Source organism: Myripristis murdjan, chromosome 20 (genome assembly GCF_902150065.1).
Source record: "Myripristis murdjan chromosome 20, fMyrMur1.1, whole genome shotgun sequence".
Taxonomy (NCBI): domain Eukaryota; kingdom Metazoa; phylum Chordata; class Actinopteri; order Holocentriformes; family Holocentridae; genus Myripristis; species Myripristis murdjan.
The window spans coordinates 11,530,054-11,542,347 of record NC_043999.1 but is presented as its reverse complement, the minus strand read 5'-3'; the positions used below and the strand labels follow the sequence as shown (position 1 = coordinate 11,542,347).

Genomic DNA, 12,294 nt, shown 5'->3' with positions numbered 1-12,294 from the left:
TACAAACGTAACTTTGGAAGTTGATTTACTTGACAAATAAAAACAACTTATTAACTGAACCATTGCTTTTTGAATGATTTATTCTTTTAAGTGTGGAACTGTATTTATTTGGTACAAGACTGATTTGGTACACTCACACATTTGTGATACTGGTGATACGCTGGACTCATCATAGACCTGTATACAAAATGCATCATTGAATATTTTAAAGCAGGTATTACAGACATATGCCACAGTAAATGGGTAAATTCAAACAGCACAAAGACAGGAAAAATCCTGAGTGGATAAAAATATAATAGAAAAAAACCCCCACCTAGAATAACTAGGCAAACTTTGTTTCTGCTTTAGGGGAAAAAAGTGAGAAAACAAATCACCACTGCATCATGAATTTGTACTTAAGTTAACCAAAAACAACTGCAGCTTCTTTACATTCATTTCCTTTTTAAGGGTGATTTTGGAAACATTTAGCAAACACATAATGTTAAACATGATCACACATATTTTTGATTGCAAGTGTATGTACAGTACTGTGTCACATTATAAAATGTGTGTTTTATTTTTTAATTTGTTATTCTGCCAAGGTTTTGCCAAACTGGTGGCCCTCTAGATATATAAACAAGTGTCATGTAGACAAGGTAGTGGTGACAGATGTAAAGGCACAGGAGTGCAAGGCTGTAACCTCAAACCAATGTAATGTGATAATCTATTCCTGTTCTAACTACATATACGCTTAGAGTACTAACTTACCACACACTTCTGGCACAAAACCAGTGCTTCATATGCTGCAACTTAATTCATATAATTAACAAATAAACAGTATGAAAAGTAGTAATTAGGCTATAAGCACCTTTTGAACGGACTATAGCATATATGTTCCAGTGCAAGAAAAATGGTCATAACAGCAAATAAGTGTAACTGAATAATGTGATTCATCATTTTTACAATAAAAAGACAGAAATTACAGTTTAAAAATCTGAAGATAATTCTTTGCTAGAGTGATAATTTGATTGTCAAGCTTGTGTACATTGCTCTGTAAGGGAGTGAGCTGAAAATCTCCCCTGTCCTCTGCTCTAGTCCACCCAGTCTTTATCATAGTTGAGCAGGTCGCAGGTCAGGAAGAGGTCAGAGCGGCCGCTCTCTGTCAACACTCTGTTCAGCTGGCTGCTTGTTGCGTGAACCTCCATGGGCTCATCCAGAGGCCAGTCTAAGAGCTGAGCACTAGAGGGCAGGTCAGGTAAGCCTGGCTGGTAATCCTCCAAGGGGTTGGGATACAATAACTGGCGGAGTGAGGGCATTTTCACAGCTGTCCTCACGAGGTCAAGGAGGCCAGCCATGGACAGTGGATTGAGAGCCAACCCCAAGCTTTTGAGGGCCTTGCAGCACCTCAGAGAGGGTAGCAGGGCCCCCAGCAGGCCATCAGTGAGGCCACAGCCACTCAGACAGAGGTGCTGCATGCTGCTGGACGCATGAGAGAGGAGGCGGCGCACAGAGGGCAGGGCAATTTCATCCAGACGGTTTTCACTAAGATCCAGCTGCTGCAGAGTGGAGGCATGCTGGCTGAAGGACAGATAGGCAAGGTCTGCCGGGCTCAGGCTCAGATATGGCAGTTCCAGTACCTCTAGAGGCTGAGGCAGTGAGCTGTAACAAATCAGAAGACCAAGCATTTAGTTTAGACATATCAATTACACAAGTCTTACCAAGAGTCTTACGAATCATAAATCTTAAAATTCTGAATCTGTTAGAGACTCATTGCTTTCACGGGATTAAAATCAGTCTCTACACTTTTAAACTGCCTCTTCAATTGATAATACACACCCCGAGGCACACAGTCAAAGAGCACTCATATGCTAGTAAAGTGAGGCCATACCTGAGTAGCATGCGTAGGTGTCCAGGTAGACGGAGTGCAGTCAGGCTAAGGCATCGCAGCTGTTGTAGCTGTGCCAGACCCAGTGACAAGTCCTTCAGTGTCCCGTCCTGTCCAGGCTGGTCTCTGCGAAAATCCAAGTTACAGTAGTGCAGGCGGAGAGAGTTGAGAGCCGGGAATGTGGAGAGCTGAGGCAACAGCTGAGCAAAGCCAGCCACCCCCAGGCTGCTGTAGCGAATATCCACCCCCTGAAGGCTGTGGCGAGGCAGGAGGTCCAGCAGAGCCCTGATGCTTGATACTGACAGCTCTTCCACACGAAGGTATCGACACTGCAGCTTGAGGGGTCCCACTGTGCCCAGAGCCACACGAACACGCTCCCAAGAGCGGGCATTGACAAAAAGATCAGCTCTCACATGCACCACCACATCACTGTCCAGATCCATTTCCTCACTCTCTTTTCTGGTGCCTTCTCCTCCTGTCCCTGTGCCTTCTCTCTTCCTCTCTCTTTCCATCTTTCTCCTTATCCCCATTACCTGCTCCTCTTCACCCGGGATCCCTGGTGATCCTACTCCCTCTCTTTCATTTCGCCCCAGCTCCCCACCGTCCGTGCTTACCTCCTCACCACCTCGCCCCACTTCCCCTACTCTTGTCTTCCTTTGCCCTCTCTCCCTTTTCACGACATCCTTTTCCCTCTCCATAGCCAAGAACCTTTTTCGCTCCCGCTCCCTCTCTCTTTTCAGCGCCCTCTGAGCTCCAGCGCTGGCTTGAACGACCATCGTGCAGAGGGCCACAGTCAGAGACCAGCCTCCCATGGGGTCTCCCATTCCTCCCTCATCACCTTGCAGCCCACAGAGGTCCAGCACCTGCAGGGCGCACCTGGGAAAGAGGAACAGCCCTGAAATGTTACTGAACACGACAGTGCACTGACTGTGATCACTACAATAAGACGAATAACCACAGTCACCTTTGGTCAGACAGCCCTCTCACTACGGCAAGCAAGAGCGCCTGGATGCAGAGTCGATTTGGGGGACTCTGCCCTGGTTTCCTCCGTCCGCCAACTTTCAGGGTGCGTTCAGGCCATCTCTGCACCAGCTCCCCCACCGCCAGCGGCCGACAGCCGGTGAAGGCGGCTTCCAGCAGGGGCCCGTACAGCTCCCGGGGCACCCAACTCAGCCAGCAAGGCGACGAGCTGTGGTCACTCACCACCTCCTTGGCACAGAGCTTGACTAAAGAAGGCACCATTGTGGCACAAAAGTAACTCCAAAAATATTAACGTTAAGCGAAGAGTGGAACCAAAGAAGCTTTACATGCCTAACGAGCCCAACTCATGACAAGACGAAGACGGCTAATGTGATAAAACCAGCGTCGAGCTAGCTAACATTAGATTTATGATAGCTAGCAATGTGATGCGGTCCAGTAAAAAGCCCCAAAAAAGACTTTATAAGATCATCTGACAGCCACATGGATTATTAACATTAAGAAGCTATGCAACGACTGAAGGAGCCATATCGCGTCTGAAATGTCAAACGGCGGCAGCACATCATGTTAAGTGGACAAAGTGTCTGGAGATGTTGCTACTACTGACGCTCTACTGTTTACAATCCGCAGTGACGCCGACTGATGACGTTGCACGTTACTGTAGAAATGTTAGTGTAGAGAGGACGTTTGTCTGCATGTGCACATAATTTATCGCGTTGTCTTGTTGCTGAGTATGCAAAGTTGTTTTGTATATGTTGTGCTGGTATCAGTTTTGCTATTACACGATGTCTTGGCGCTTCTAAGGTCTTCAATTGTGTATTGATTTAAGGTTTTACCATCCTGAATGCAAGTTTCTACTCCCTCCTAAAAGATAGCTCTATTTATAGAGATCGTCAGCACTGTAGCATGCTAACGTTACCTAATTAGTCTAATCTACCGCTGGAGACAGCTGAGCTCTGTAAGGTCATGAATTCATCATGTGATTTTTAAAATTTATTTATTTTTGTAATTTGGGGATTTTTGTTCTCATCCTCTGTACATCGAAGTCGATTATACCCTTAGGTATTTACAAAATGTTGGGCCCGTAGCTATTAGTAGGTACAAAGTTGTTTAAAAATGCCAGTTTTAAAGTTTGATTAAGTTTTACATAATTTTTCCTGCATAAGGGAAGACAAACCATTTCGCTGTCATAAGTTTATGCGCTACTGTAATACTGAAGGACACCATCAAGTGTTGGTGTCTACTGCCATCTAGTGGTGATCTGAGAACTTCCATAGCTTACAAAGGAGGGGCGGGTATAAAGGGAAAAAAACTGGGGAATACCACTGACATAAGCTCTGAGATACGTTACTCTTGTGGTCTAACAGCACAAAAAAAGAAAACCGAAAATAAATAAATAAATAGAAAATAAGGACAACCAGTTTGATTCTTAAGTCAGTGTCCCATGGAGAGCAATTTAAATGTTTTTGTCTTCAACTTAACTGAAGCTATTATGCATCCCTTGCTGTTTCTGAAAGTTCCCACTATTATGGCCTTAATTAGACAATGAAAAAAGAATACTGCTGGACATGGGCTTTATCAAACACAGTATATGTCCCTTGACTGCTAAAATGCAGAACTTCAGTTAGTCTTTCTGTTTGAATGTGCATTACCCCTGTGACAAAGACCAAGCTAGTCTGCGTCAAACACAAGTTTATTCACATCTTCAGTATATTGGCCAATCAAACAAAGCACAGAGCAGTCAAGAAAGTCATGGAATTCTAACCCACTTGTAAGGAACTTGACAGTGGAGCTTATAAGTTTCTAAAAAATAGTGTAAAACATGTCAGCCTGTCTGTAAAGATTTTCTTTAACATCTGAAAGTCTCTAATTTTACTATACATTCACTTGCACTGAAACCTTTGCACTGAGGTAATGAGCAAAGAAAAAAAGCTGGCAAGACAGACATTTAAATATTAGGAAATAGATTTAGGTCAGAACAATGCAGGAATACTGGATGTGGACAACATAAAAAGAAACATGGAACTGGAGTAAAACAAAGGGACATCCAATAAAAACTGATATGTTGTGTAAGCTGCAAACTGGGTGCCCAAGGTACTCTCCTTGGCAGTGCCCTGTCTACCTCCTGCAGACATGCGTTCGCAGTAATAAGATTTAATAATACAAGGTTCAATTACAAATGCAGCGTTTAATTCCAAACTCAGTGCTAAAAAAAGTATTTAGTTCTCACAGTAACATCACTGTTACACATAAAAAGCAACACACAAAAAAATAGCAAACAAAGAGTCACAAACAAGTCTTCGGCTGGTTAGTCTCTCATGGGTCCAGCCCAGCTCCTCCCCATGCTGGGATATTATAAATTTCTGTTTGTATTGGTTTTCATTGATGCTGGTGTTATCTGGACTCCTCCTGGCTTGTGGTTACATCATGACATCATTTGCAAGAAAAGGAAATGCTTGCAGTCTTCCATGGTCACAGATCCATAGCGGGACCCACATCGTAAAGAGTCTGAGAAGGGGTCGTTTAGAAAATGTGGCAGGACCAGAGGTGCCCATGCATTTGTGAGTTGTTGGGATAGGAGCTTAGGGTCAATAACCACACCGGAAAATGAAGGAACTCGATGAATCTCAGTGGAAACGGTACCCTGGGGCATTTACAAACGTCCATCACTTATGGTACGCAGCTCACATCCAGCAGATGAGCAGGCTTCAAACATGCATTTGTCTATGTGGAGAGATGTTCTTCCTTTGTATGAGAAAATGGCTTTGGATGAGGCAGCAAAAAACAAATAATAAAAAACAAGAGTTGACGGAAGAAAAAAAATAGGATGAGAAGGGGATGTGAAAGCCTAGATATTCTTTGGCCAAGGAGTGTCTTCTGGGAAGATTCACACACACAGAGCTCTGGGGAACCTGCAGAGAGATGAGGAGGAAAAACAGTAAACGGCAAATTCTTCCACCATTATGTATGAAATGTGCCTTGTGCACTGCATGACCATAGAACACCACTGATGATTGATGCCTGCTTCAGAATTAATTTTTGTGTCAAGCTGATAATTTTGTGTAACATAAAGTTGGTGGATAAACATGCTAACCTGTCCTCAGTGAAACCATCCATTTCCTCTTCATCATCCAGCTCCATGTCTAGCTCATTATCAAGACAACCACGGCCATAGCCACTCAGGACACTGCAGGTTTGAAACAGTTTAAATAATATGAAGAATTTATTTATTACTCTCAAATTCTTACATTAGTCCTTTCCCTCCTGTAAATTTGAATTTATTTCCTGGTGTGAACATGACTCTCAGCAAGTGATTATTTCCATCCAATATTTTATATAACCATGAGAGCAAATGAACAAAAAGAATGGTTCAGCGTTGTGGCTGCTGACCTGACAGAGCGACATGTGAAGAACACAATCCTCTTCAGTTTCTTGTTGTAGAAGAAATAGTTGAAGGACCAGAGACTTCCCTCCTCACCGAAGGGGTCTGAGTCCAGGTCAGGGTTGTAGCTGTGAACAAATATAAGACCCCAATCTCGTCAGCCAACAAATTCTCAGTAGCACAAATTATTTATTAGGAAACACACTCAGTATTGCGCACACACATACACACACACACACACACACACGCACACACACGCACACACACGCACACACACACACCTACCTGTAAATGTCACAGCTCTGCAGGTTGATCTCTTGGTCTATGGCGTTCCACAGCTCAGGCCCCAGGGAGTTGAACTCCTCTCCCACAGCTGAGAACAAGCTGCTGTTTACTGCGTTGGCCACCTGGGGGAGACAACACACTCACATTAGAGCTGAAAATACAAAGTAACTTGAGTGACCCAACACTCTTTTTCTTCAACAAAATATTATCCAGTAACTCTTTTTTTTATTTGGTGCTGGACTGATAGGTTAGAGGCCAATTTCTGGAGGATAGACTTCTGTCTGCTGGGTGCTTGGGAATGTTAACATGGTGGATGTAGCAGAATTACAATAAGGAGAAATGCCAAAAAGATGTAACTCACTTCATAGAAAAACAAAAATGGATTTGTGTGGCCGAATTCAGGAGGTATAGCATAACAGTCACTGGTCTAATGTTTTTCTTTTTGCATTATCTTCAAATTTCAAAACGTAAACTGAGTACCTGAACAATTAATTATATCTCTAATTTACATAATAATTTAGCAAAAACCTTTTTTGTGTGTGATTATACTGATCCCTGATGAGGAAACAGTCTTTCCTTGCTCTGTTTCACAGGAATGTGTGAGGGGTCAGCTAGCAGCTCAAGGACACTTCCAGCAGGTCAGATAGGCCAAGCTATTGTCAGGAGGGTTTGACACTGGACACACACAACTGTGAAGCACTTGATAATTCAGTTTGTCCGAGCACCTTATGAATGAATCTGACATTCACACATGTGCACTGACCCAGTTGAGGCTCGGCTCCCTGCTGAACTCATGGGCCCGGGCGGCACTGAAGTCGTAGTCTGGTCTGAAGGACTCATTGAGTGTGGTGATGAGGTAGAATAGAGTCTTCCTGCAACACTTGTCACTCAGAGGGTTCTCCCCGTCCTCACTGCTCTTCCCCAGCCTGGACACAAAGAAATTTAGGGAAAATCCTTATAATCTGTCTACTAAAAATGGCCCCAACAGTCTTTCACAAATAATCCAAACTGTTTAAAAATGTTAATTGCTTATGTTTCCTTACACAGTGTCTGATTTCTGCAGTGTGTTTAGTGAGGATTATGACTGTCTAATGTGGCTTTGGAAAAATTTAACTACCCTGTGACCTCACTGATAACATGAGGCTGTGGGCTGCAGTACTCACTGGGAGGGGCTGGTGGCGCTGGTGGACTGAGGGGGAGAGAGGGCCTCCAGGACGTGTGGCTCCCCCTCCTGGCAGAACTGCTTAAACATATGTTTATCATCTCCTGCCATCTTACAGGAGTAGCTCTCAATCCTACAAGGCAAGACATCATGTTGCATTATTGTAAGTGATACAGGTTTATGTCTTACTTTAATTTGCATGGTTTGAGTATAGTAATGGAAGAACTACTAGATGGGTCACAGTGTTGGTCAAATTAATTGATTATTACACATTAATACACAACACACAATACACAACACAGAATCCTGTTTAATAAATATCTGACAATCTCTGATTTGTATCTCCGCTGAGAACCATAGCTACAAAAACATCTGACAAGTAAATCCAACTGGTGTGGGAACAATTCACTTTGCGACTGCTCTTTGAAAGGTTTCTAGGTCAGTCAGATAGCACTGTAAAAGGAGATAGGAATGGAGCGAACTGGTGTGGAGTGTTTATTTTGTCCCCCACAACCAGGGGTTATGTAAGAGCAGAGGTTGTGCAACTTGAGATAGGCCTGTCTGTGAGACTCTGCAGCCTGGCCTCTCTAATTATAGGGGCATTAGGTCGCCTAGGGTACCATGGTGGAAATAACTGCCCCGGTTTTCCATACACAAACATAGCCAAACTGCCCAAAAAAACAAACAACCTATGTTGCTATATTACACTGTTACTAAGTGAACAGCTGTGTACGCTTTTGTGAATTCCGACCCTCTGACCACAGCCTACTCTTTTCCCTAAAATGGCTTTCTTTGTTCACAACAACAACAACAACAACAACAACTCGCAAATGTAACATCCAACTTTAAATTCAAAACTTTCAATTACAGAACCTCATGACTAATTGACAACAATAACAATGCAGTGATCGGTAAACCACACAACAGTGCACACTAGTGCACCATTCAGTTTTATACTGCACTATTTGCTGAGGTTGGACTTTTTAACGGAGAGGGTGGAACAACCCTCCTGTCAGATGACAGTGTTTCAAGGACAAAACTCACTGTTCACACAGTGACTGATATTTGCATAAAATGCGTTAGTAGCAGTGTGTGACAATCCACATTAGTCTTTCTTGGTGTGACAGCCAGTGCTAAGTGGCTGATCTAATGTGTAGAATTAGCTTTCCTGACCCCAATTTTCCATTCCATTAAAAATAATAATAATAATAATCTTAATTGAGGAAAACAAAGGATATTGTACAATATTTGTCTTTCTGATCACAATTTTCTATTCTTCTACTTTTCCAATTGTGTAATGGAACAGGGGGTGGGGTGGAGGCCAAATGTAGAAATTGTAGCATTTTTGAACCAATTTTCTGATTTTACAAATGTTTATGATGAAAATATTAACCTGATGAGGCATTACACAAACCACTGTCAACATCAACCCCTTTTCTACATGCTACAAAATCAAAATCTCAACTGTAGACACTATCCTAACTTTCCAGCCTAGCTGCATTTAGGAAATGCCATGGCTAAAATCCCAAACTGTAATAACCCTGCTGGCAGGTACATTTTTAGTTAAAACCCCCTTCTTGGAATTACTGCTGCTCTGATGGGTTGCTGTACTAATCCACTAAGCAGCCTAAACACCAACAGACTTGGCAGCTCCTGCAGCACTCAGCTGTGATGTAGTATTATGTGTATGTATCTACATACATTGCCATAATACTCTCCATTACAGTCTGCAAATAGCTACAAAGAGGTGTGAGGGGACATCATGTTGCGTGTCTCACTAGGTCACAAGTACAGAAGCTCAGTTTCACCATCCTGTCGCCAAAATCTCCCACCCTTTATGTAACTACACAGTTATTGTAACTTCAAGGCTTACTAGGGAGTAATCCACACACATTACATAACCAAAAACACATTCTACTGCATTAATGGTCTGTTAATGCATAGCCTTAAATGGTTTGTTAATGCGTAAGTGACAGCAAGCAAGCTGTCCTAATGTAGGTCTAGTTAGATAAACTTGGAAAAACTGTGTTGCATAACATGTAGGTACTAGTTTGCTCTACTGCACCTGTTAATCAGCAGCATGTGAACTTTGGAACTGTCACAGCTGCTAAAGTAACGGCTCAAATCTCTTTGTCTTTTTCCTGTTTTCATGACATCACATCACACAAGAATACCTCTCTTTTGCAAAATTGAATCCTGCATATCTGAAATGGACACTACTTCAGTTTCCCTGGCATGTAACTTCTGGTATGCCAAGTGTCTTGGTTGTACTGATGTTCCCATTGAGCCTTAAGGTCTGGCTTACTAAAATAGAAGCACTAAGGCCAATCATCAACACACCTCCAGTGGCACTCAATGCATGCACTGCCCACAGACTCTGAGGACAGTGCATGAACACACACACACACACACACACACACACACACACAAACAAACAAACAAGCAAGCAAGCCCTGACATGGGTGCAGGGTTTGCACAGAAGAAGGTGTCCAAGTGCAGGAGACCCTTGGAAAACAACACATTACAGCTACAGGTTTACAAAAGCTCTGTGGTTCTTGTTTTGCTACTGACACTTTGACCCTGTAAATGTGTTAAGAAATGCTAACAGGCTCAGGCATTCATGAAGTAACACAAGTAAAAGCTGTGCCTCTTACCTTCCAAGGATGCGAGACTCCCCTGTTTCAACACACAGCTGAGAGCTGAGGGCTTCAAAGCTGGAGTTCTCCAACAGTTTCATTGCTGCCTGCAAAGAACAAACAAAGTAGTGTCAATGTAAACAGTTACATTTAGTCTTAAGCCACATCATGGCAGATCATTGCTTTAAGTATCACCCTTTCTTAACAACAAGTGTCAGCACCCAGGCATGATTTTTCAAACAAAAGCAAGCAGCTCAAGTATGTCACTGATAGAGTTCAAGGTCTGGCATGGATATCAGAATAATAATAATAATAATAATATTAATAATAATAATAAAAAACCTTTGTTAAAAAAAGTGCATTGTAGTATTATTATTATTATTATTTGTGCCTTAATACTAATTGTGCACTGATTGTTGCTGTAAAAAGTATGTGCATTATGTCTAAATATGTGCATCAACCCCACAAAATATTATAACATTAATACAGAAATAAGAAATTGAGCATGTATGAAAAAAAGTCTCCCTCGATACACCATAAATACACCGGAATATTGCAGTGTTGAACTGTTGTCAAGTCCTACAAGTATAAATAGAAATATTAAAAATATATATATATAAACGGGATAGTCATTACAGCCTCATGAAGTCAGTCTAGTACAGATATATAACCAGTATCAAGGTTGTTTTTAAAATAATAATATCTGAAAATAATGTTATGTGTACAAGTCCACTGTTGCTCAATACGGATATATGCTAAATGTTACAGCGCCCCGTGAGGCGCGTAACGGCAGATCAAAAACTCAATTTCCCCTTTCTGTAAACCACTGCCCCTCCCCCACACTGTTCAAGCGAAGTTGAAAATTCATCTTCCTGGTTGAGTTTATCGACATTAAACCACAGCCACAATTAAACTTACCAAATATTAATCTCAGCACAGGCGGAAATCGCGTTCAAAATTCAGCCGTTGACTGAGAACTTGCTTCACGAGCAGATTCGTTACTTGATGACGCAAAGATTAACGATCCCCGCTTTGTTGTTGACCAGCTACTGTTAGCTGTTAGCTTGCTAAGTTATATTATCCTCTCTAGCCTTTACAGATGACCTATTAGTTCACACTTGAGATTAAACATTCTTCAAAGACACTCGGTCGAGGATGACTTATTCTGAGGCTGTTTACTTTTATAGAAAAGCTGCTCTTTCCGATTAAATGCGACGAGATTAAATCCAAAGATTGTTTGCGTCCGTCGGGTTCGGTCTGCAGCGGCATCCCTTTCAACCTAATTTTACTAAGGGGTTTGCGTAGGCTAGATCAAGTCGCCTTTTCTCAGCGACTCGATCAAAAAAATCTGTAACTAATGAGCAACCTAATCAGCCAGAGAAGGTTCGAGGTTGTAGCAAATAGTCGATTGCTTCAATGACACCCCTATCTCACCAAAACAACGGAATCCACTGTACAATGAAGCCCAACCCCTTTGAATATATATTGGTTGATACACACCCACCTAAGCGTAACGTGTCGTGATTGGCTGTTTGACCTGTCATGTAAAAATAAGGGATATGATTGGCTAAATAATTGTGCGGCCAGCACCCCTCCCTCCCCACACACTGAGACTGGGTTGGTTTCTCTTCTGTTTATGAGAAATCATAATTCAAATTGAGAACAGTTCTGCTTGCACATGATATTTGATCGCCTGTTTAATTGAGATTATATCTCTGACTCACGAATAGTATATAAATACATATATGTTGCATGGTTTGATGGCAAAACAAAACAAAACAAAACATGAACGCACCTGCTGTGTCCAGGCAAGTACTTAATTTTGTAGATTTCACACCAAACCTCCGATGATGGATGCATCATGTCAACAAATTGCTACCTACTGTATTATCTTTCTACTTATTTGTCCACTTCTACTTGCTTTACTTTAAATACTGTTTTTTATGTATACTCGTCTGTGGTGGAATATATATTATCAGACGCTCCA

General features: G+C 42.1%; 2 protein-coding genes across 2 annotated transcripts; both read right to left on the bottom strand.

Moving 5' to 3' along the window:
- Window positions 1-50: 50 nt before the first annotated feature.
- LOC115379127 (leucine-rich repeat-containing protein 14) lies at window positions 51-3,475 on the bottom strand. Its single transcript, XM_030079829.1, has 3 exons — window positions 2,829-3,475; window positions 1,868-2,740; window positions 51-1,638 (listed from the first exon to the last, which is right to left on the bottom strand). Exons 1-3 carry the CDS (start codon window positions 3,104-3,106, stop codon window positions 1,071-1,073), a joined length of 1,719 nt encoding a protein of 572 aa, XP_029935689.1. The 5' UTR covers window positions 3,107-3,475; the 3' UTR covers window positions 51-1,070.
- Window positions 3,476-4,517: 1,042 nt separating this feature from the next.
- On the bottom strand, window positions 4,518-11,766 carry maf1b (MAF1 homolog, negative regulator of RNA polymerase III b). The gene is made up of 8 exons (XM_030079363.1): window positions 11,226-11,766; window positions 10,326-10,414; window positions 7,673-7,804; window positions 7,273-7,435; window positions 6,510-6,631; window positions 6,233-6,352; window positions 5,937-6,029; window positions 4,518-5,754 (listed from the first exon to the last, which is right to left on the bottom strand). The coding sequence occupies exons 2-8, from the start codon at window positions 10,406-10,408 to the stop codon at window positions 5,730-5,732; spliced, it is 738 nt and encodes a 245-aa protein (XP_029935223.1). The 5' UTR covers window positions 10,409-10,414; window positions 11,226-11,766; the 3' UTR covers window positions 4,518-5,729.
- Window positions 11,767-12,294: the final 528 nt, after the last annotated feature.

Coding starts and splice junctions, on each gene's coding strand:
- LOC115379127 (XM_030079829.1), bottom strand. CDS start 3,106: ATGGTGCCTTCTTTAGTCAAGCTCTGTGCCAAGGAGGTGGTGAGTGAC. Junction 2,741..2,828: donor AGAGGGCTGTCTGACCAAAG/GTGACTGTGGTT, acceptor CCTCTTTCCCAG/GTGCGCCCTGCAGGTGCTGG. Junction 1,639..1,867: donor CACCTACGCATGCTACTCAG/GTATGGCCTCAC, acceptor GATTTGTTACAG/CTCACTGCCTCAGCCTCTAG.
- maf1b (XM_030079363.1), bottom strand. CDS start 10,408: ATGAAACTGTTGGAGAACTCCAGCTTTGAAGCCCTCAGCTCTCAGCTG. Junction 6,632..7,272: donor GGGAGCCGAGCCTCAACTGG/GTCAGTGCACAT, acceptor TGTCTCCCCCAG/GTGGCCAACGCAGTAAACAG. Junction 6,030..6,232: donor TTCACATGTCGCTCTGTCAG/GTCAGCAGCCAC, acceptor TCAAACCTGCAG/TGTCCTGAGTGGCTATGGCC.